A 22,933-nucleotide genomic window follows, 5' to 3' on the forward strand; every position below is an offset into this window, starting at 1 on the left:
GCTATATTATAACACGGTACCATTCTGGGCAAAGATGAAAAGAAAAAAGGCCGACATGACCATTGGGACAAGCATGAATGGAAGCGCAGATGCTGACCCAATGAGTTTTTCTCTTCCATGCCCACTATATGAGCTTTACTCCCAGAGCCGATACTGACACTAGGTGGACTCAGGCTGCTGCTTCAGGTGGCAATGGCATGGCAGGGCAGCACCTCCCATTTTGCCTCAAGCGGTGAAACAGGATGAGCTCCCCTGTTCACTCCTCCACCTTGAAAATCTTGGGGAGGGATTTCCCCCTTTCATCCTCAGCCACCTCCACCAGGCTGAAGGTGAAATTTCTCCTGTGAGAATATGTTATGTACTAAGCTTGGATCCTAGAACAATAGGCAAATAGGATCCTAGAAGGGGACATGGGTGGCACTGTGGGTTAAACCACAGAGCCTAGGGCTTGCTGATCAGAAGGTCGGCGGTTCGAATCCCCGTGGCGGAGTGAGCTCCCGTTGCTCCGTCCCTGCTGCTGCCAGCCTAGCAGTTCGAAAGCACAGAGTGCAAGTAAATAAATAGGTACCACTCTGGCGGGAAGGTAAACGGCATTTCCGTGCCCTGCTCTGGTTTGCCAGAAGCAGCTTAGTCATGCTGGCCACACGACCCGGAAGCTGTACGCCGGCTCCCTCGGCCAATAAAGCGAGATGAGCGCCGCAACCCTAGAGTCGGTCACAACTGGACCTAATGGTCAGGGGTCCCTTTACCTTTAGGATCCTAGAATGCAACAACTGATTGGCTTGCAGGAAAAGACCTATCAGGCTCCAGGAGGAAGTTAATCAGCCTATTAGGATCCTAGAATGCAACAACTGATTGGCCTGCGGGAAAAGACCAATCAGGCTCCAGGAGGGAAGCAGAATCAGCCAATCAGATGGGATTCATTGTGTAAATAACGTATATAAAAACCTGAGGGTTGGGGGCAATTCAATCACTGTTTTACAAGCTGCAATAAAGAGCATGGAATCACTACAGGACTCCGAGTATATTTCAGAATATATGTCTCATCTCTCTCACTCTACATGAAAGACACCTCCAGTACCTCCTGGTTTCCTCAGGCTAAACTGCCCCAAACACACACTTCACGGTTACCACCTGGAGGCCTGGAGGTCTAGAGGCCTGCTTTGTTTTTCAAAGCGAAAATGAGAAAGGTCTGGTTTCCAAAAAAGCCACTCTAGAGGCAGTAATGTCACACCGCTCGTTTATTGAGTATTGTTAAGCTTCCTTGCAGCAGAGAAAACCTTCTCACATTCACAAGGACAAGGAGGTCAGGGATGGGCGGAGAAAAGAAAGGAAAAGCAGAAATCTCTGGCCACCATGTTGTTTAGATTCATGAAAATATCCCACCCACCGCAGGGACTAAAGAATGCACAGCTGAGCTGTGAACGTTTGGGGCTTTTCAAGTGTTGCTTTTGGGATGCTATAAGGCCCAGGATGGGCTCCCTATTCACTGTCAGTCATTCCTTCCCTCTGTGGACTTTGGTCCAAACAGCATGGGAATACTATAAGAGGGAGCTCATTTGGCAAAGCACTAACATTAGTGGTACTAACATTAGTACCACAAAGATTCCCCTGGTGCCCTTTGTGTCAATTCACTGCACAACCAGTTGGAATTTTTATTATTATTACCTTTTGTGGTGAGAGATTATAATGACCATCTTTTTCTCCTCCTCCCTTCCCTTCCTCCTCCAAAACCGCTCCTCTCATGCTGTGAGGTACCACATGTTGAATAGCTTTTGGGGATTCTACAGTACCCAAACTTTAGGCCTTCTTGGGCTCTGGGGGCAATTTTATCGCAGGCCTTTGGGGCAGCTCAACACCAGGGATAGTTATTGTGCTGTCTCCTGGACACGTAGCCGAGTTTGAAAACCCAACAGGGAATGCAAATATGTTTTGTTTAGCCAGTGGTTTGCCCGGATCACATCTATATTAGGGTAGTTGACTTGAGGGGTTCCTGTTGGGCTCTCTAATTCCCCATCTAATTGTTCAGGTTGAATTTCTGGCAGGGAATGTAGAGATACATGTTCGTTTGAAGGAGGGAGAACAACTACACGGCCCGGTGTTTCTGGCTGGCCTGGTGGACTCTGGTGCTCATGTGAGTGGTTCCCGTGATGTTTGTGGTGGTGGTGGCGATTGCCGTGGCCGCGGCTGTGGCCGCGGCCATGACCATGACTGTGACCGTGACCCTGACTGTCACCATGATCGTGGCCATGGCCGTGTCCGTGCCCTTTCTGGTGATGGAGTTCTTCACTGCTTTTGTGATCTTCGCGGTGTCCTTCCTGCCCAGGTTTAGGTCCAGGTTGTGGATTCTGATCATCCGTGTTGAGTGGCTAATAGGGAAAAAAATATTAGAATTGTTCATTCTGAATCACTTTGCAATTTTTTCCTCATCTTTATATACGTCAGCATTTATTGGGACTTATCTTCTACCCAAAGTCTACACCACTGAGCCTCTTGGGCTTGCTGATCAGAAGGTCAGCGGTTCGAATCCACACAACGGGGTGAGCTCCCGTTGCTCTGTCCCAGCTCCTGCCAACCTAGCAGTTTGAAAGCACACCAGTGCAAGTAGATAAATAGGTACTGCTGCAGCAGGAAGGTAAACAGTGTTTCTGTGCACTGCTCTGGTTTCCGTCACAGTGTTCCGTTGCACCAGAAGCGGTTTGGTCACGCTGGCCACATGACCCGGAAAGCTGTCTTGGTTCTACTGGTTGGCGTGTTGGGATTCGCAGGATACTGGATAAGTCTGCAGGCTTCAACAGGATGATGCAATACTCTGCTGGGTCAGAGTGACTCAGCAGGAGTGTGATTAGTGTAATTGGCTATCACCTGTTTTAAAAAGGAAAGCCTGTTTAACAGTGTTGTTGGTGGTTGTGCTGTAGTGTGGTGGTGCTGTGGTGGAGAGTATTCGTTTGTAAGTACTCTGTATGGACTGTTTCTTTTGTATATAGCCTGTGTATAGCTCACATTAAAAAGGACTGCACTGAAAAACCTGGAACTCTTAATGCTTTGCTGAAAATGCCGCGTGGAATACGCGACAGGGTTATGGGCCCAGCACGCTTCCGCTGCGCAAGAGTACAGGTGGCAGTTATCTAGCCGTGGGTGCTGGAGGTGAGCTGCAGGGATGGAGCAGTCCAGAACTGGCGTGTTGCTGGAGAAGCTGACGGCCACGAACTACAGCACCTGGTCGGTCCGCATGCAACACTTCCTCAAGCGTGAGGGCCTGTGGAAAGTGGTGGAAGAGCCACCGCAGCCCCCTGAGGAGGATGAAAAGGATGAGAAAGCTTTGGCTATGATCATCCTTGGAGTGGACGACAGCCAGCTAGTCTACGTAGCTGATAAGGTGACGGCAAGTGAGGCGTGGAATGCGCTCAAGGCTGTCCATGTGCGAGAGACGGCTGGCTCACTGATAACACTGACCAGGAGACTGTACCGGTGTCGGAAGAAACCGGGGGACTCCCTGGTAAACCACCTAAAATTCCTAACAGGCTGTTTCCAGGAGCTAGCCTTAAGAAGGAGGCCTGTGGGGGAAGAGGACAAAGTCTTTATAGTCCTGAGTTCCCTTGATGACAGCTATGATATGCTGGTCAACTCCCTCGAGTCTGTAGAGACTGATAAGCTGACTCTGGAATACGTGACCGGACGGTTGTATGCAGAGGAGGACAGGCGTGCAGAGCGAAAGATGACCTCAGCCCAGCTGTTGGAGCATCCCAGAGGGAACAACAGCCGGGAAGAGCAGAGGTGTCGGGAGCCGGAGAAACAGCCAGGAGGAGCTGCTGCAGACCAGCCGGTGGTCAACAAAGTAAAAAGGTGTTTTTGCTGCAAGTCCAGTGGACATCTGCTGCGGGACTGCCCGAGAAAACAACAAAAACAGCAGAAGCACAAGTGGCAGCAGAGGGAGTCTACCGCTTGGGTGTCTGCAGATGGTCAAGAAAATGAGGAGCTGTGGGTTCTGGACAGTGGAGCTTCTCAAACCTTTTGTAAAAGAAAAGGACTGTTAACTGATGCTAGGGCTTCAAACAAAAAACATGTAAGTCTTGCTACGGGCCAGAAAGCTAATGTGGTTTGTGAGGGGGAGGTTGTGTTCCCACAGCTGGGACACACATTCAGGAATGTGTTGTGTGTGCCTAGTTTGCAAAACAATCTCCTGAGCATTCCTGACTTGGCAAAAGCAGGCTTTGAAGTAAATTTTGTGGGAGATCAGTGCCAGATAAAGCAAAATGGGGCAGTGTTGGCAAATGCTAACCTTAGAAGTAATATGTATGTACTGCAGTGTGAGTCTAAGGTTGCGAATGTGCAAAATGTCCCGACCCATGATATGTGTATTCATCTCCTGCACAGGCGTCTGGCACATGCTAGCTATAAGGTGCTAAACAAAACATTGGAGTTGTGTGGGGGGATGAAAAACATAAAAAGTTGTGATAATTACTTAGACTGCAATATCTGCAAGGAGGTTAAAAGCAGGGCTTGCCCAGTAGCAAGAGCAAGCCAGAGAGAAACTAAAAAACCACTGGAGTTGATTCATGCTGATGTAACTGGTCCTTTTCCACCAAGTGTCTCCCACAACAAGTACTGTTTGATACTAGTGGATGATTTTTCTAGATTTGGCTGGGTCTATCCATTAAAGCAAAAGTCTGACGTTGCCCAAACTTTGAAGTTCTGGGTAAGAAGGGTAGAAAGGCAACTTGGTGAAAAGGTGTCCTCTATTCAGTCAGACAGGGGAGGGGAGTTTATGGCAAGCTCCCTAAGAAACTGGTTGCGTTCCCAAGGGATCAAACATAGGCTTACCAATGTGGCCACGCCTCAGGAGAACGGAGTAGCAGAGCGTAGAGGAGGTGTCTTGCAGACACAAATGAAAGCATTGTTAGCAGATGCAAATCTTCCAATTAAGTACTGGGCTGAAAGTATTAAGACCGCGAATTATATTGGGAATCGCTTGTGGTCAAGGGTACTAGATGACATACCCTATAAAATTCTCTATAACAAAAGTCCCAGTTTGCAACATTTAAGAATCTTTGGGACAAAGGCATGGGTTGACATACCTGTGAAAAACCGAAGAAAAGGTGGGAAAAGGGCACAGCAGTTGCTATTTCTTGGGTATGAAAGTGGTACAAAAGCCTACAGGTTTGAAGATGATAAAAACCTTTTGAGTTATAGTAGATCAGCCAGCTTTAACGAGCAAAGAAATTGGCCCAAGATACATGCACACCTGCTGCCAGAAAAAGTTTTACTGCCGAGCATACCTGATAGGGCAGCTGAAACAAAGCTAAGAATTGGCAGCTCTCCCAGAGAAACTGAAAGGGAGGAAATAAAGGTTGAGCATTTTTCTCCAGCTGCTAGCATGGAGCAGGGGAGAGAAGAAAGTGCAACAGGGACAGGAGGAGGTAGATTTCCAGAGTCAATCCACCCCAAAAGGAGTCCTGAAGATAGCCCAGGGGGTGAGATTAATGAACCAAGGAGGTCTGCAAGAAGTAATAAAGGTCAACCTCCAGACCGTTATGGGTTCCCAGCCACCATAAACCAGGTTTGTGTAACTGAGCCAGAAAACTTTGAAGAAGTGCAAGAGTTACCTACTCTAGAGAAAGAGGCGTGGTTAAAGGCAATGCAGGCAGAGTATAACTCTCTGCTAAACAACAATGTGTTTGTACCTACAGAATTGCCTGAAGGTAAAAAGCCCATAAGCTGTAAGTGGGTTTTTAAAGTGAAAAAGCTGGCTGATGGTAGTTGTCAGAGGAAAGCCAGGTTGGTTGCACGGGGCTTTACACAGAGGAAAATGATACATTATGATGAAGTGTTTGCCCCAACAGCAAAGGCTGAAACAGTAAAATCAGTTTTAGCAATGGCAAGTCTGAGAGGGTTAAAAGTTAATCATTTTGATGTTGCCTCAGCATATTTAAATGCTCCTATTGACGCCGAGGTATATTTACAGCAAATACCAGGTTATGAGCTAGAAAAGACAGTATGGTGTTAAAACTGCAAAGGGCACTATACGGTTTACACCAAAGTGCACGTCTATGGCATGAATGCATAGACACAACTTTGAAAAAGATGGGATTCAAACAAAGCCTGGCTGATTCCTGTTTATATTCAGCAATGGTGCAAGGAAGTGTTTGTTATTTACTTTTGTATGTTGATGATATCTGTCTAATAACAACTGCACAAAAGCAAGTGTCTTGGTTTATAAACAGCCTAGGTAACAAATACAAACTGAAGTATTTGGGAGAGATTAAGAATTACTTAGGAGTAGAGGTTCAGAGAAATGAAGAGGGTGTTTACTCTCTGAGTCAGAAGGAAAAAATCGAAAAGTTACTGAAGACATATGGAATGGAGAGGGCAAATGAGGTTGGCACTCCCATAACTACCCAGTACAAAAATGAACCAGAAGGGCAAAAATGTGAGAATGCAACGGCGTTTCATTCTCTGTTGGGTTCTCTGTTATATTTAAGTTGTTGGACAAGACCCGACATAACATTGGCAGTGCACATGTTAAGCCAAAGAAGTGCAGACCCGGCTCAGAGAGATTGGGTAGCACTTAAAAGAATCCTAAGGTATCTGAAAGGCACAAAAGATTACAAACTGGTGCTGGATACAGGACATGATCAGCAAGTGTATGCATACGCTGATGCCAGCTGGGGAGACAGAGAAAATGGAAAGTCTACCACTGGCTATGCCATATATATTGGAAATGCCCTGGTTCAGTGGAAATCCCAGAAACAAACATTTGTTGCCACAAGTACTTGTGAAGCAGAGTACTCAGCCATAAGCGAATGTGTATCACAAATAGAGTGGTTTGCTTGCCTAACAAAAGAGCTTGGAATACCTTCTGAAATGCCAATCACTGTGCTAAGTGACAACATGGCTGCACAACAGCTTGCTAACCAACAGAACTTTAAGAGCAAGAGTAAACATATTGCGATAAGATACGAAAATGTGAAAAATGCTTTGGAAAGAAATGTGTTAAAGGTACAGCACTGTAACACAAAATGTAATGTGGCAGATTTGTATACAAAATGTTTGGATGCTCCTAAATTTCGAGACTTAAGAGAATTATTGGGTCTCAAGCCTTTGACTTAAGGAGGAGTGTTGGGATTCGCAGGATACTGGATAAGTCTGCAGGCTTCAACAGGATGATGCAATACTCTGCTGGGTCAGAGTGACTCAGCAGGAGTGTGATTAGTGTAATTGGCTATCACCTGTTTTAAAAAGGAAAGCCTGTTTAACAGTGTTGTTGGTGGTTGTGCTGTAGTGTGGTGGTGCTGTGGTGGAGAGTATTCGTTTGTAAGTACTCTGTATGGACTGTTTCTTTTGTATATAGCCTGTGTATAGCTCACATTAAAAAGGACTGCACTGAAAAACCTGGAACTCTTAATGCTTTGCTGAAAATGCCGCGTGGAATACGCGACATGGCGACCAAGGCTTTCCTCCAGCTTCCCAGAGTGGATGGCACCCAGGGATTGGGCAGTGGGAAATCCGTGGAACATTCTCACCTGAGAGCCTTCCCTGGCACCAGAGCTGATATCTTTTCAGCACCAGGTGAAAAATACCATTTTGTTCTCCTGGAGGTTTTAAGCTCTGAGCTTTAACACATTCAATCTGGTGTTTTCAAAGGATATTCTTATTGGGGTTTCTGTTGTTGGCTGATTCTGCCCAGTTTCATTTAGCAGGCGACTAAAAATTAGGAGGCTCTTTCTGACAGGAAGAGATGTTTGACAGTGGAATGGGCTACCTCAGAAGGTGATGGACTCTCCTTCGCTGAAGGATTGTAAACAGACATTGGGTGGCCGTGTGTCAGGGATTCCTTCGCTGTGATTCCTGCATTGCAGGGAGTTGATGACGCTTTAGACCCCCTCCAGCTCTACGAACCCATGATATAAATGCCTTGCATATGCTCATTTACTGTGGGTTATTACTTCCAGAAAATAATGCAGCAGCTAGACTGGTGACTGGGAGTGGCTGGCAAGACCACATAACACCAGTTCTGAAGGACCTACATTGGCTCCCAGTACATTTCCGAGCACAATTCATAGTGTTGTTGCTGAACTTTAAAGCCCTAAACGGCCTCGGCCCAGTATACCTGAAGAAGTGTCTCCACCCCCATCATTCTGCCCAGACACTGAGGTCCAGCACTGAGGACCTTCTGGCGGTTCCCTCACTGCGAGATGTGAAGTTACAGGGAACCAGGCAGAGGGCCTTCTCGGAACACCCTCCCAGCAGATGTCAAAGAAATAAACAACTACCTGACTTTTAGAAGACATCTGAAGGCAGCCCTGTTCAGGGAATTTTTCAAAGTTTGACGTTTTATCCTGTTTTTAATACTCTGTTGGGAGCTGTCCAGTGTGGCTGGGGAAACCCAGCCAGATTGGTGGGGTATAAATAATAAATTATTATTATTATATGCCCGACTGAGCCACATACCTTTGGGGGGTAGAGTTCACACTGCGCACTGACATACTTCTGATAATCTATCCGGCTGTTTACCACGGAACCTCTGCACAGGCCTGTCTCCTATGAAATAAACCAGATCCCTCCATCAGGAAAGCATGAGCGATAAAAAAAACAAGCCTCCCTAGACTTTAGGTTCTAATAACTAAAGCGGTCGTGGGGAACCTTTCCGTCCTTGGAGCGAATGTGATGGAGCTGGGATGGCCACAGGTCAACAATGTACTTCCAAACACAATATTTTTCTCTGGCACCCGCAGGTTCCCATTCCCACACCTCTACTGAAATTAGGCTTGGCAGAAGCCTTCTTTAGCCAATGAAAGCCTAACTTGGGTGTGGGATGCAACTTGGGGGGTGAGGGAGGAGGTTGCAGCTGGGGTGTGGGGAGCTGTGGCATGTGCATGGCGCCCGCAACAGGTTCTCCAGGTTGCAAATGGGCCCATATGCCCCAAAAAGGTTGGCGACGCATGTCTCAGTTGCGCATTCACCAGAGATTGAGAGACAGGGAGGGATAGTGGCAACTACGTGCACAAGTCCAACTGTGTAATAATAATAATGATGATGATGATGATGATGATGATGTGCATACCGCCCTATACCCACAGTAGAAAGCCTGGAGGCTTAGGCAAACACCCCAAAGGGACGTGGGTGGCCCTGTGGTCTAAACCACTGAGCCTAGGGCTTGCCGATCAGAAGGTCAGCGGTTCGAATCCCCGTGACGGGGTGAGCTCCCGTTGCTCGGTCCCTGCTCCTGCCAACCTAGCAGTTCGAAAGCACATCAAAGTGCAAGTAGATAAATAGGCACCACTCCGGCGGGAAGGTAAAAGGAGGTTCCATGCGCTGCTCTGGTTCGCCAGAAGCGGCTTAGTCATGCTGGCCACATGACCCAGAAGCTGTGCGCCGGCTCCCTCGGCCAATAAAGTCAGATGAGCGCCACAACCCCAGAGTCGGTCATGACTGGACCTAATGGTCAGGGGTCCCTTTAGGCAAACATCCAGGGCATGAATGGGGAGTCTGGAGTTGTCAAGGACAGTTCTTCTTATGCTCTCTACTCATATCTTTGGAGAAGAGCGGGGGGTGGGATGGTGCAAAAATGTTCTGCTTCTGGGTTTGCCAAACTTGAGTCTCCAGCTGTATTTGGACTGCAACTCCCATCATCCCTAGCTAACGGATGTCCCTTTCAACATCTATATGCAGCCGCTGGGAGAGATCATCAGGGGGTTTGGGCTGGGTGTTCATCAGTATGCGAACCAGTGAAGTCGGTGAAGGTCCTGTGTGAGTGCCTGGAGGCGGTTGGAGGTTGGATGGAGGCTAACAGATTGGGGTTGAATCCTGACAAGACAGAAGTACTGTTCTTGGTGGACAGGAGGCGGGCAGGTGTGGAGGATTCCCTGGTCCTGAATAGGGTAACTGTGCCCCTGAAGGACCAGGTGCGCAGCCTGGGAGTCATTTTGGACTCGCAGCTGTCCATGGAGGCACAGGTCAAATCTGTGTCCAGGGCAGCTGTTTACCAGCTCCATCTGGTATGCAGGCTGAGACCCTATCTGCCTGCGGACTGCCTCGCCAGAGTGGTACATGCTCTGGTTATCTCCCGCTTGGACTACTGCAATGCGCTCTATGTGGGGCTACCTTTGAAGGTGACCTGGAAACTACAACAAATCCAGAATGCAGCAGCTAGACTGGTGACTGGGAGCGGCTGCCAAGACCGCATAACACCGGTCTTAAAGGACCTACATTGGCTCCCAGTACGTTTCCGAGCACAAGTATTGGTGCTGACCTTTAAAGCCCTAAACGGCCTCGGTCCTCTATACCTGAAGGAGCGCCTCCACCCCCATCGTTCTACCCGGACACTGAGGTCCAGCTCCAAGGGCCTTCTGGCGGTTCCCTCACTGCGAGAAGCCAAGTTACAGGGAACCAGGCAGAGGGCCTTCTCGGTAGTGGCACCCTCCCTGTGGAACGCCCTCCCACCAGATGTCAAAGAGAACAACTACGAGACTTTCCGAAGACATCTGAAGGCAGCCCTGTTCAGGGAAGCTTTTAATGTTTGATGTATTAGAGTATTTTAATATATTTTTTTAAGCCGCCCAGAGTGGCTGGGGAAGCCCAGCCAGATGGGCGGGGTACCAAAAAAACCCAAAAAAAATTCAGCACCAAGTGAAGGAATACTCACGGCCGTTTCACGTGGGAGGAATTCGCAATTGGAGATGTCGGGGACGCCCTTGCCTTTGGTGCAAGATGTCTCCTGGATCGTATATTCTACTGAGTTCGAAGGCCCAATAACCCACTGTGCAAAAGGGCAGAGGCAACGGGTTAGAGCAGTCTGTGTCGTCTGGATGAAGTGCAAGCAAGATAGAAGACAACAGCCCTCTTACATTCCTGTTGGCCTTCCGCCTCGCTGCCCAGCAACTGGTGCAATTAATAATAATAATAATAATTTTTATTTATTTATACCCCACCCTCCCCAGCCAGGGCTGGGCTCAGGGCAGCTAACACCAAATATGAATTACAATAAAATTACAATAAAATGTAATAGAAACAACAACAACAACAAACAAACAAACAGTTAATTAAAATACAGCTTAAAATGCAGCCTCATTTTAGTAGTAGCCCATAAATCAAGGCCATAAAGGGAGGAAACATCAGATATTCACCCGAGCCAGCTATCCATGCTGGTCCTACATGGGCCAGCAAAAAAGCAAAGGGAAAATTTATATACCAAATCCCATATAAGGGTTCAGAGTGAGTCTAAGCCAAAGGCCAGACGGAACAGCTTCGTCTTGCAGGCCCTGCGGAAAGATGTCAAATCCCGCAGGGCCCCAGTCTCTTGTGACAGAGCATTCCACCAAGTCGGGGCCAGGGCTGAAAAGGCCCTGGCCCTAGTTGAAAGCAATCTAACCTCCTTGAGGTTTGGGACCTCCAAAGTGTTGTTATTTATGGACCTTAAGGTCCTCCGCGGGGCACACCAGGAGAGTGCTACTTTTATATCCAATTTTTTCTCCAAGGAGCTGAAGCTTCTTCTGCTCTTCATTTTAACCTTACGACAACCCTGTGAGGTAGGTTAGACTGAGAGAGGGTGACCCTGTGAGCTTCGTGGATGAGTGGGGCTTTGAACCCTGGTCTCCTAAGTCCTAACCATGCCATCATGCTGGTATTAGAAAGTATTGTGCCCCCAAACATGGAATTTCCAGCTATTCGTGGCTTATAGATAGCAAGAAGGCCTCTAGGCAACGAAATCAACTATCCTGTGACGAATGGGGGCGTGTGTGATGGAGAAAACTTCCCCTCTAAACGGCAACACTGCCGTCTTCCAGGTATTTGTTAGACTCCAACTCCCATCAGCCAGAGTCAGCATGGCCAAGGATCAGGGATTATGGGAGTTGTGGTCCAGCGAGATCCAGAAGGCCACAGGTTCCCTGCTCCTGCTTTCAAGGATGTCCAGTCGCAAACTTACCTGTGACCATGCCTTGGTGACGTTGAGGACGGCAAAATAATGAGCATGGTTGTTCTCTAAGTTGAATTTGGCAAGGCTCTCTGCCGCCGCCTCCTGGAACCTGGCTTCAGTTGGGTCCCCAGGAACTGGGCAGTCGGGACAAAGTTTTGCGATAGCCCTTGATGAAACTATTTAGAAAACAAACAAGCATAGTTGGACTTGCACAGCTAAATGTTCCTTTATACAGGCCAGTAAATTACTGGGCAAGCAGAAGTCACAAAAGGCCTTTGCTTCTTAATCTTGTTAAATAAAGACACGTCTTTGGTTTGCTCGTGGACCTTCAGTTTTATTGAGCATCCTTTCTGGTTTGTTACTTCCTATGTGTTATAATGGGGACGCGGGTGGCGCTGTGGGTTAAACCACAGAACCTAGGATTTGCCAATCAGAAGGTCGGCGGTTTGAATCCCTGCGACGGGGTGAGCTCCTGTTGCTCGGTCCCTGCTTCTGCCAACCTAGCAGTTCAAAAGCACATCAAAGTGCAAGTAGATAAATAGGTACCACTCTGGTGGGAAGGTAAACGGCGTTTCCATGCGCTGCTCTGGTTCGCCAGAAGCGGCTTAGTCATGCTGGCCACATGACCCGGAAGCTGTGCGCCGGCTCCCTCGGCCAATAAAGCGAGATGAGTGGCGCAACCTCAGAGTCGGTCATGGCTGGACCTAATGGTCAGGGGTCCCTTTACCTTTACCTTATGAATTTCCTTACAAACGTTAATTCAAGCAAATGTATAGAAATACATACGTGGGCGTAAAACGCAGTCGTAGTAACACAGCTGAGAAACATCCCCGTGGTTATCAGCGTAAACTGTTACTTTGCACTGCCCATAGACCTGGAGCAACAGAAAGGTAAGTGATGTTTGTAGAACTGATTTGTTATGCCAAACCAGAAACCTTCACCTTTTGCAGACCAAGGAGTCAGCTTAGCCCCCAACTTGCAATGCAGAATCACTGCCCCCTTGCAAAATCTGATATTATTTTTATAATATAATATTATAATATTCTTATTTTTAATCTGAGTATCTGAAGAAGTGTGCATGCACATGAAAGCTTATACCTAGAACAAACTTAGTTGGTCTCAAAGGTGCTACTGGACATTTTTATTTTTATTTTTGTTTATTTGGACTGATATTATTTGTTATTACTTCTCTCTAGCTCTCCATGCATGCAAGTTTTTGTTTTTTTGTTTGTGTTTTGCAGTTTCCACTCAGTTTCACTGGCCTCAAAATGACAGCCTGTATTCCCTCCCCAATTTAGTCTGGATTTGCCCTTTCCCAAAAGTCACCAGTAAATTAAAACAACAACACTTCTGCGGCCAATGACCAATATATGATATTTCAGTGGCCTGTTTTCAAATTAAGCCCTGGCCTGGCAGTACTCTCTGGGCAGAATGATCTATTACACCTCCCTCCCCAATGGGGCTACTCTAAAAACAGCAGGATCCTGCCCCTTTCCCACAGTCCCAAATCATCTCACCACACTCTATACTGCCACTGGCATCTGCTTCCCTCACTAGAATTTTCTTTGTATTTGGTGAAGGCTTTGGGGGAGAGAAAGGGAACCGTGCAGACATGTGCCGAAGGTGGGTGATGTGAACCCCTTAACCTTTCTTGTGAAGCAATTCAAATCTGAAATACGTACACTATAGATCTTTTCAGGTCGCACCAGATCCTGACTTCGCAAAGCTCTTCCAGATGATTGTACAAAGTCATTTTCTTTTGAAACCAGACTTGTTGCTAGGACATAGGTTTTCAACCTTTTTTGAGCCCATGGCTCCGTTGACCAACTACATTCTTTCTGTGGCACCCTGTGCAGCTCAGGACCCCAGTTATTTCACTCCTTGCCTGCAGAGCTAGCAGCCTCTCACCCCTTTTTTGAACACGCTCCCTTGTGGAGGGTTCCTGCAGCCTCCTCTCTTCTCCTTTCTCCTTTGGAGTCCTCTGAGCAGCAGCCGCCACTGCCCCAAAGAGAGGTGCCTCCTCACGCCACCCCACAGAGGCATGGAAAGAGGATGCCCCCAGCCTTAGCAACCTGACAGAGACTGGCCAAAGGTGATTGTGAGGCCAGAACCTTACTCCGAGGCCACATTGACTCCTGGCAACCAGAACCTCCTGGCCAGCCCCAGAGGCACCATTCTCCTGTGGAGCTTGTAGCCAGGGCTGCTGCAACAAACAGCTGTGCAAGCATTTGGGAGGCAGAGACACATGAAGTCATCAGAGGAGGGAGGGAAGGAAAGAAGGACAGAGGCCAGTGTTGCCCGTGGCACCCATGACCATCAATCCAGGCACCCCAGGGTGCCACGGCACACTGGATGAAAACCGCTGCCCTAGGGTGACAGTGAAATTTCATCCACTTTAATTGCACAGTGGGTGGTGCTGTGGGTTAAACCACAGAGCCTAGGGCATGCCGATCAGAAGGTTGGCAGTTCGAATCCCCAAAACAGAGTGAGCTCCCGTTGCTCGGTCCCTGCTCCTGCCAACCTAGCAGTACGAAAGCACATCAAATTGCAGGTAGATAAATAGGTACCACTCTGGCGGGAAGGTAAACGGCGTTTCCGTGTGCTGTTCTGGTTCACCAGAAGCGGCTTAGTTATGCTGGCCACATGACTCAGAAGCTGTATGCCGGCTCCTTCGGCCAGTAAAATGAGAGGAGCACACAATTCCAGAGTAATCTGCAACTGGACCTAATGGTCAGGGGTCCCTTTACCTTTTTAAGTTTCCTAGTATGCACTTGAATTCCTCCCACCAAATAGTGGCCGTCTGGAGGCATTCCTAGCTTAAAAACAAAACTTAGCGTGTTCAGTCCTTTTCTGAACTTGGCAGATCAAATACTTACTGTCTCATGGGGGCTTCTGAAACTGCAATCCTTTGCCTGTTTTCCGCTGAGAACATGGCACACGGTTTCCAGCACATCCAAGGTGAGAAAATACTTAGAGACTTCAGGCTCCTATAGAAGACGAAAGACGATAAGAAGACGAAACCCTTTGCAGCACAAGACAGAGCAGAATTTGAAAAGGCAAGCCTGGCTGGCTGCCTTTCACACAAAACAATTTCTGTAGAACTAAGTAAATTTAACATTGATGTCAACAAAGTTATTCCATGTAAGTTTTGACTACAGCCTTAGACTTTCGTTCTCCTGGGATTTCAAGGATCACAAAGATCCAAAATGCCTCCTTTTGCAACCATTTATTCAAACAGCTGCTTCTTTTGCTACCACTTATTCTAAACCTTTAAAGAAAAGGGTCTCACAACTAAACTAGAAAGTCCCCCCCCCCAATAAATAATGGCTCTTAGAGTTATGTTTTGGTGTTCTAAAAATGCCTGCAGCCAGGTCCTCCTTTCTGAGAGCATATGCTAATCCCTGTGCTGGTGGTCAACAAAGAAGGTTTAAAGACTCTCTCAAGGCAAACTTTTAAAAATGTAGTATAAATACCAACAACTGGGAAAGACTGGCCGGTGAGTGCTGCAAGTGGAGAACAGCCTTTACCAAAGGTGTAAAGGCTCTGAAGACGCTCAAACTCAGGACGAAAGGGAGAAAGGTGCTAAGAGAAAGGCACACTTGGCAAACCCTCAACATGATCAACTCTCGTCTGGAAACCTATGTCCCCACTATGGAAGGTTATGTGGATCCAGAACTGGCCTCCACAGCCACTTACGGACCCACTGTTAAAACTGTGTTTATGGAAGACAATCTTACTTGGCTACAAGCGATCGCCAAAGAAGAAGATATGATAATAGCACCCAGGACTATTGCATCCGCCCCAACACTTGCTTATTCCTCTGCCTCAGTTTCCTCCTCTTTTAAAATGGAGCCATTCTCAGCTAGAATTCAGTAAATATTATACAGGCTGCAGCTTTCATTCTGTACAACTGAAGCCAGGGGGAGGCCAGTGCTGGAACATGCAGGCAGATCTGGGATGGGCTGAAGCAGAGGTTGGTTGGCCATCTGTCTAGCTGAGATTCCTGTATTCTAGGGGGTTGGACTAGATGACCCTTAGGATCCCTTACAAGCTCTGCAATTCTACAATTCCAGCATCAGGAGGGCAACATGTTAGCTACTCCTGGTTTGGAGTGTCCACTCAATAGATAGGACAATGGGTCCCCCTCATCTCCCCCTGTTTTATCTGATGTTTTGGAAGGTGGTTGTCCCCGACTGCAATGTAGAGAGCAAAGTCAGAACCAGGGTAGCTGCTTACCTGCGGAAGTTGCCGGGCATCAACGATTCGCTGAAGACCAAGCACGTACCCCTTTTTTTCATGGGAATTGATCAAGTCTAGGGCCTGAGCTGCAGCTGCTTTGACTACAGAATTATTGCACCCTGGGGAGAGCAGTCCTGTCAGTGGTGGACTTGGTAGCTGTTCTGGACAAGGTGGAAGACCAGCTAAGGAACACAATACCTGTATCCCGACCAGGAAGGAAATTAAAAGGGCCATTTTGGAAAGGCCTGGGTACCAGGGAGGGAGATTCTGCAGCCCCTCTGGAAGAGCAGGCTTTGCAGGTTTCTTTATATACTTTTGAGGTAAGTCACTAATATTTGCTCTTCTTCCTCACCGTGGCCAACACCTTTGAACCTCGACATGCCAACTGCAAACAGTGAGTCAATGATTAGAAGGTTGTGTTCACAGGCTGAAAATGTGATTTTCTAACCAGCTCTGGACCCGTGTCCTTGGCTTCAGATTGAAGTCCGCAGAAAACATCTAGCAATAATGGTGCCAAACTAACCACTTGTTATATAAATTCTGGGCAGGAGCCAGATACAAGAAGATCTATGGTGCAATCCTTTGCAGGTTTACCGAGAAGCAAGTCACACTGTTTCTGATGAGGATGTTCTGTTACACACCAGAGGCAAGTGTGTATAGGAGCGCGGCCTGGATGCGAACTTATTACCTAACCAACGCACACTTTACAAGTCTTGGTGCTGACCTTTAAAGCCCTAAACAGCCTTGGCCCAGTATACCTGAAGGAGCGCCTCCACCCCCATCGTTCAGCCCGGACACTGAGGTCCAGTGCCGAGGGCCTTCTGAAGGTTTCCTCAGTGCGAGAAGTGAGGTTACAGGGAACCAGGCAGAGGGCCTTTTCGGTAGTGGCGCCCTTCCTCCCATTGAAGGACCACACATATCTGCTATTGGGTCCCTGAAGCACAGGTTCACACAAAGTGACAAAACGTCCTTGCAGGTTATTAACAGGATTTTTATTTGAAGTGCATATGCAAAGCAAAGGTACAGGGCGATCAGTACGCAACCTGCACACCCAATCAGGGTGTGCCCTCTTTATATAGATTTGCAGAATAGAATACCACCTGATCTCTTGTAAGTCACCTGATCTCTTGTAAGTCACCTGATTTCTGGGAAATCGAAACTTATAATAAGTTCCTATTACCATGTAAGGTCTTGGTCTTCCCTCCCTCCTTAGAATCATAGAATCATAGAGTTGGAAGAGACCACAAGGGCCATCGAGTCCAACCCCCTGCCAAGCAGGAAACACCATCAGAGCACTCCTGACATATGGTTGTCAAGCCTCTGCTTAAAGACCTCCAAAGTAGGAGACTCCACCACACTCCTTGGCAGCAAATTCCACTGTCAAACAGCTCTTACTGTCAGGAAGTTCTTCCTAATGTTTAGGTGGAATCTTCTTTCTTGTAGTTTGGATCCATTGCTCCGTGTCCGCTTCTCTGGAGCAGCAGAAAACAACCTTTCTCCCTCCTCTATCTGACATCCTTTTATATATTTGAACATGGCTCCCTCGGCCAATAAAGCGAGATGAGCGCCGCTGTAGCCTTATTAATCCATGGGTCGGAATAATTGTTGCACCCGAGCAGAGACAAAAGGAGCCAAACAACACCAGGGGGTTAATCCAGAGAAAGAGCGTTTTATTCTGCCATCCGGGGGGGCAGAAGGCACCTGTGTGATTCAGTTCACAAAAGACAGGCCGCACCGAAAACATTTTACAAGCAGGTTTTATCCTTTTTTCAAACCCCTTTTTTTTCTCTCCCCCTTCACAGATTCTTACATAGAAATGTTGCTTTTCGTTCTCTGGCTCTGTTCCCGGAAGTATGTTGCAAATCAATGTACCAGGACAAGGTTAGCTTGGATCTGGGAAGCGAAAGCTTTACTGTTCTCAGCTCTGAGTTGTTACAGCGTTTTTGTTACAGAGAGGACTGCTTAGCTCATGCTTTTTGTCTTAGAGGAAAATGCAGTTTTTAAAATGCGTACTCCGAGGGCTGGCTGGGGGGGGGGGAGATTCACAAACAGTTTTTAGGGCTTTCTGGGGTAACCCTAACTGTACCCCTTCATTCCATACCTCTCAATTTTGGACAGCCCTTTTCTTAAAAGGGCTCGTCCCAGGAAGGCACAGGCTGATATTCTCGGGTCAGAGCTATAATCTGGGGGCGAAGCATGCGAGAAATCATATTGCGTGTCCTTGTATGCAAGCATTGCAGGAAGCAAGGTACAGAAAAGCAAAAAATTAGCAAAATGAAAAGTGGGCCAAGCAGCAGCAAAAACAGGCCTTTTGCCCATCCAAGGTTTGGCAACCAGTCAAGCCATGACATGTCCCATCCCTCCCAGGTTTGGGTAGGAATATGGGCCACTGTTTCAAGTCCTGCTGCCAAATTACGAATGGCCTCACCATGATCAGAGATGTTAAAGCAACAGGCCCCACCTGTGAGATTTAACGCTGCACAAAAGCCGCCATGTTGCGCCAGAAGAAAGTCCAACGCTAATCGGACTGAGAGAAACGCATTGCGTGTCTCATCCAATTGCGTGGCAATTAGCCTAAGGGCCGTGGCTGTCGTGTTAGCAACAATCTCTACCACTGCCTGGAGTCTGATTACGCGGTTCAAGTTATAGATCGGCCCCCTTGCCCCAGAGATTTTCTCTCTCCGATTCCATGAGGCTGGAGCATAATGGGCCAGTATCCTTTCCGGAGGCCACTGATTTTTGCCCCAATTCTGGGAGCTGCCACCTGCAAGTGTTGCCAGGTCGCAAACCAGGCCCAGGTACCTTCAATAAAGTTCAGTTATGCAAAAGGAAAGAAAAGAAAATGTCCTCTTTCAATCCATGCTGGATTCTTGAGCCGTGCAAAACGCCAGCGTCCAGGAGTGACGTGAGCAGGGCTGTAGTCTGGTGGGCGTCGGGTCGTCTGGTGGGCGTTGGGCATCTTGGGTCCCTTCCAACAAAGCTGGAGCGATGTCTGGGCGTCTGGGTCCAATCTGGGTCCTCATCATAGGGATGCAGAGGTATCCTGGCAAAAGTCCACCTGTTAAGAGAAGAGATAACAAAGACGGCAGCGATTGCACAGAACAAATTGATAGATAACATTTCTTCGCAAGGGGTTAACAGTTCTGTTCCTTGGGTTAAGTTTGCTAGCTGAGATTTTTCAAAAGTCTTATTTGTGTGCTCTAAGTTTCAGAACTCTAAGCCATGTTGCAAATTTCAGTTCATTTGCCAGTGTCTGTAGAAAGAACAATGCGCTCCTTGCTTCTGGCAAAGTTTCAAAATTCCTATGTTATGTTGCGGCTCCTTTTTCAGAGTAAAATTGCACCTTAAAAAGAAAAACTTGGCAAAGTTCACAGAAAGCATTCACTTGCTTTTTTAAGAAAGTCACTTTTCCAGGTTAGTTCTTGGGGCAGGGGGGTGGGTAACCCTTGGCCTTCTGGTTTATGTGGCGAAACTGTAAATCCAGAAAGTGTGAGGTTCAGGGTAGCTGGGTGGTGAGAATGCAGCATTTTCCTTCTGAGATAGCTGCCAAGAGATAAGCTACTCCAAGCACCTGGCACAAGGGGGAAAAAAGCTGATGTCCTGTTACTTTCATGAATGAATGTTAGAAACAGTTAGTTCACTTGCTTCTAGCTGCAACAGTCTTTCAGCAAGAACAGAGATGAGAAGAAATCATTTTTGAGAAATCTTATTGTTCCCAGCCTGCTTTCCAAAATTACTCCTGGAGGCTCATTGTGCAGCTGAAAAATCTCAGATAATTTTGCCATATTTGTAGGCCTTTTCGCTGCCCGTCTCATGCCTTCTAAAACATTTCTGTGATAAGTCTCTAAGGCCGCCCTTCCCTCTGTAGTATTGTAATCCCAAGGGGGGGTCCGCCTGGGGTAAGAGACCTCAATTGCAGCGTCAGTATTATTTGCTGCCTTGAGCTGTTCCCTGGCACAGGCATTTACCTTGCGGACCTCCTCAGTGGTCAGAATTGTGTCCAAAAGCTGACTTATATCATCATAAGTAGGCATATAGGTTTTGAACACACCTTCAAAAAGTCTAATTATTTTTGCAGGATTTTCCTCAAAAGAAGGATTTTGATTTTTCCAATTGCAAATATCGGAGCTTGTAAAAGGGACATGCTGAATGGTAAAGGTCCTTGGGGGTCGAACACCCCGATCATTTGGCTGTTCCAAAGGATCATACACTTGCCTAAGAGGGGCCACCACAGTGGGCTTGGACAAAGCCTTAGATTTAAGTGTCTCTACATGTTTTGTTGCTCTGTCCCATGCTGTTCTCAAAACTTTTTGCTTTTTTCTCCAATTCTCATCCTGGCACTGGGCTGCTTCTAGAACCCAGGGGGCCACATCCAGTTCTGTTTTAAACGGTTCTACATACTGGAACATTCTGTCAGACTGCTTACTAGTCCATCTTATCTCTTTATCTAGAGTTTTCCTGAAGTCATCATCATCACTATCATCATCACCTTTCTCTTCACCTTCCTTGCTTGCATCACAAGGGGGTTGGGGAGGGGCAGAGGGGGGAATCTTCTCATTTGGGTCCTCAGTCTGGGCATTGGGCAGAGAAGCAGCCCTATTTGCTCCCAGATTTGGTTGCCTTGGCGCAGTGGCTGCATATGGTGGTGGTGGGGTAATTATCTCCTCTTCTAGGACTGGCAAAACTGGTGGCTTCTTAACTTGTAATTGTACTGAACACAGTTTGACTTGGGCAGTCAAAATTCTATTTTTCCGAAGCCATGAGGGATTTTGATCCACATTGGCTTTCCAGATAGAAATATAGGGAATCTGATCTGTGTGAGCCTTGAAAATGTTACTCCATAAAATGTTGACCAAGTTTGGATCAAAGGATCCTCCAGGAGGCCATTCTGGTAAATACAAAGTTCAGTCAACTTCACATAAATGTTGGAGTCTGCTTTTTTGAGTTTACATCCCCACTCTTCTGCTTTCATGGCACTTTTCCAGTTTTCCAGAAAGCTCTGTAGTGGTGTCTCAAGGATTGTTTTACTTCTTTTATTTCCCATGACTCTGGGATCCTGGGGACACTGGGACACTCAGCCCTCCTAACATTATTTTTTTCACTCAGTCACAGGCCAGACGTTGCTGTCAACGTCTCACACACTCAAAACATTCACTGGAGTGTCCCCACACGCACATTCAGAAAAACCCATGCACCTCCCCCAATCCCTTTTCCCCCAAAAAACCACAACCGGCAGCGCTTAGACTTCGACCGGGGCCCAGCAGTACCCTTTACTGCTTTTTCTGGGCACAAAACCAACAACCAACCATAACCGGCAGCGCTTAGACTTCGACCGGGGCCCTAGCAGCACCCTTTGCTGCTTTTTCTGGGCGACACCAAAACCAGTGGCACTTCTTCTACCCTGCTGGCGGAGCTGATCAGGCTCTCTTTTTGCTCGCACCTATCCTTGTGGAGCTTGCTCCCACCTATACCCTGTGGAGCTTACCTTTTTTCTCGAGGTACCTTCTTTCTGCACGGCCGTTGCTCTTTCTCTCCGTCACTTTGTCGCGTGTCCACTCAGGAACGGGTGGCCAGTCCCTCCCACGAAGTTGGCAGGATGTGCACTGGAACTGCTGACCCGGTATCCCGAGCTGCTCGCCTTGCAGTGACGCCCTGGACCTCTTTGTCCCTCGATCTCGGGGAACGTGCTTTTTCCCGGCCAACGCACCAGAAATATGTAGCCTTATTAATCCATGGGTCGGAATAATTGTTGCACCCGAGCAGAGACAAAAGGAGCCAAACAACACCAGGGGGTTAATCCAGAGAAAGAGCGTTTTATTCTGCCATCCGGGGGGGCAGAAGGCACCTGTGTGATTCAGTTCACAAAAGACAGGCCGCACCGAAAACATTTTACAAGCAGGTTTTATCCTTTTTTCAAACCCCTTTTTTTTCTCTCCCCCTTCACAGATTCTTACATAGAAATGTTGCTTTTCGTTCTCTGGCTCTGTTCCCGGAAGTATGTTGCAAATCAATGTACCAGGACAAGGTTAGCTTGGATCTGGGAAGCGAAAGCTTTACTGTTCTCAGCTCTGAGTTGTTACAGCGTTTTTGTTACAGAGAGGACTGCTTAGCTCATGCTTTTTGTCTTAGAGGAAAATGCAGTTTTTAAAATGCGTACTCCGAGGGCTGGCTGGGGGGGGGGGGAGATTCACAAACAGTTTTTAGGGCTTTCTGGGGTAACCCTAACTGTACCCCTTCACCGCAACCCCAGAGTCAGTCACAACTGGACCTAATGGCCAGGGGTCCCTTTACCTTTAGGATCCTAGAATGCAACAACTGATTGGCTTGCAGGAAAAGACCTATCAGGCTCCAGGAGGAAGTTAATCAGCCTATTAGGCTGGTAGGATCCTAGAATGCAACAACTGATTGGCCTGCGGGAAAAGACCAATCAGGCTCCAGGAGGGAAGCAGAATCAGCCAATCAGATGGGATTCATTGTGTAAATAATGTATATAAAAACCTGAGGGTTGGGGGGCAATTCAATCACTGTTTTACAAGCTGCAATAAAGAGCATGGAATCACTACAGGACTCCGAGTATATTTCAGAATATATGTCTCATCTCTCTCACTCTACATGAAAGAAACCTCCAGTACCTCCTGGTTTCCTCAGGCTAAACTGCCCCAAACACACACTTCACGGTTACCACCTGGAGGCCTGGAGGTCTAGAGGCCTGCTTTGTTTTTCAAAGCGAAAATGAGAAAGGTCTGGTTTCCAAAAAAGCCACTCTAGAGGCAGTAA

At 47.4% G+C, this 22,933-nt stretch overlaps 1 protein-coding gene across 1 annotated transcript; it reads right to left on the reverse strand.

The window, feature by feature from the left end:
- Positions 1-1,226: 1,226 nt before the first annotated feature.
- On the reverse strand, positions 1,227-16,458 carry LOC310707326 (fetuin-B-like). The gene is made up of 7 exons (XM_083504395.1): positions 16,154-16,458; positions 14,794-14,904; positions 12,704-12,791; positions 11,927-12,093; positions 10,646-10,759; positions 8,452-8,541; positions 1,227-2,369 (listed from the first exon to the last, which is right to left on the reverse strand). Exons 1-7 carry the CDS (start codon positions 16,388-16,390, stop codon positions 1,869-1,871), a joined length of 1,308 nt encoding a protein of 435 aa, XP_083360521.1. The 5' UTR covers positions 16,391-16,458; the 3' UTR covers positions 1,227-1,868.
- Positions 16,459-22,933: the final 6,475 nt, after the last annotated feature.

Source organism: Podarcis liolepis, assembly GCF_965112155.1.
Source record: "Podarcis liolepis genome assembly, chromosome: 5".
NCBI classification, from domain to species: domain Eukaryota; kingdom Metazoa; phylum Chordata; class Lepidosauria; order Squamata; family Lacertidae; genus Podarcis; species Podarcis liolepis.

Bases quoted from the DNA above. Each gene is read 5' to 3' on its own strand.
- LOC310707326 (XM_083504395.1), bottom strand. From the start codon at position 16,390: ATGGCCCTTTTAATTTCCTTCCTGGTCGGGATACAGGTATTGTGTTCC. The intron at 12,792-14,793 runs GTAAGTATTTGA...CTGTTGCTCCAG, and splicing joins TCAGAAGCCCCCATGAGACA to GTCTATGGGCAGTGCAAAGT. The intron at 8,542-10,645 runs GTGAGTATTCCT...TTTATTTCATAG, and splicing joins TCCTCCCACGTGAAACGGCC to GAGACAGGCCTGTGCAGAGG.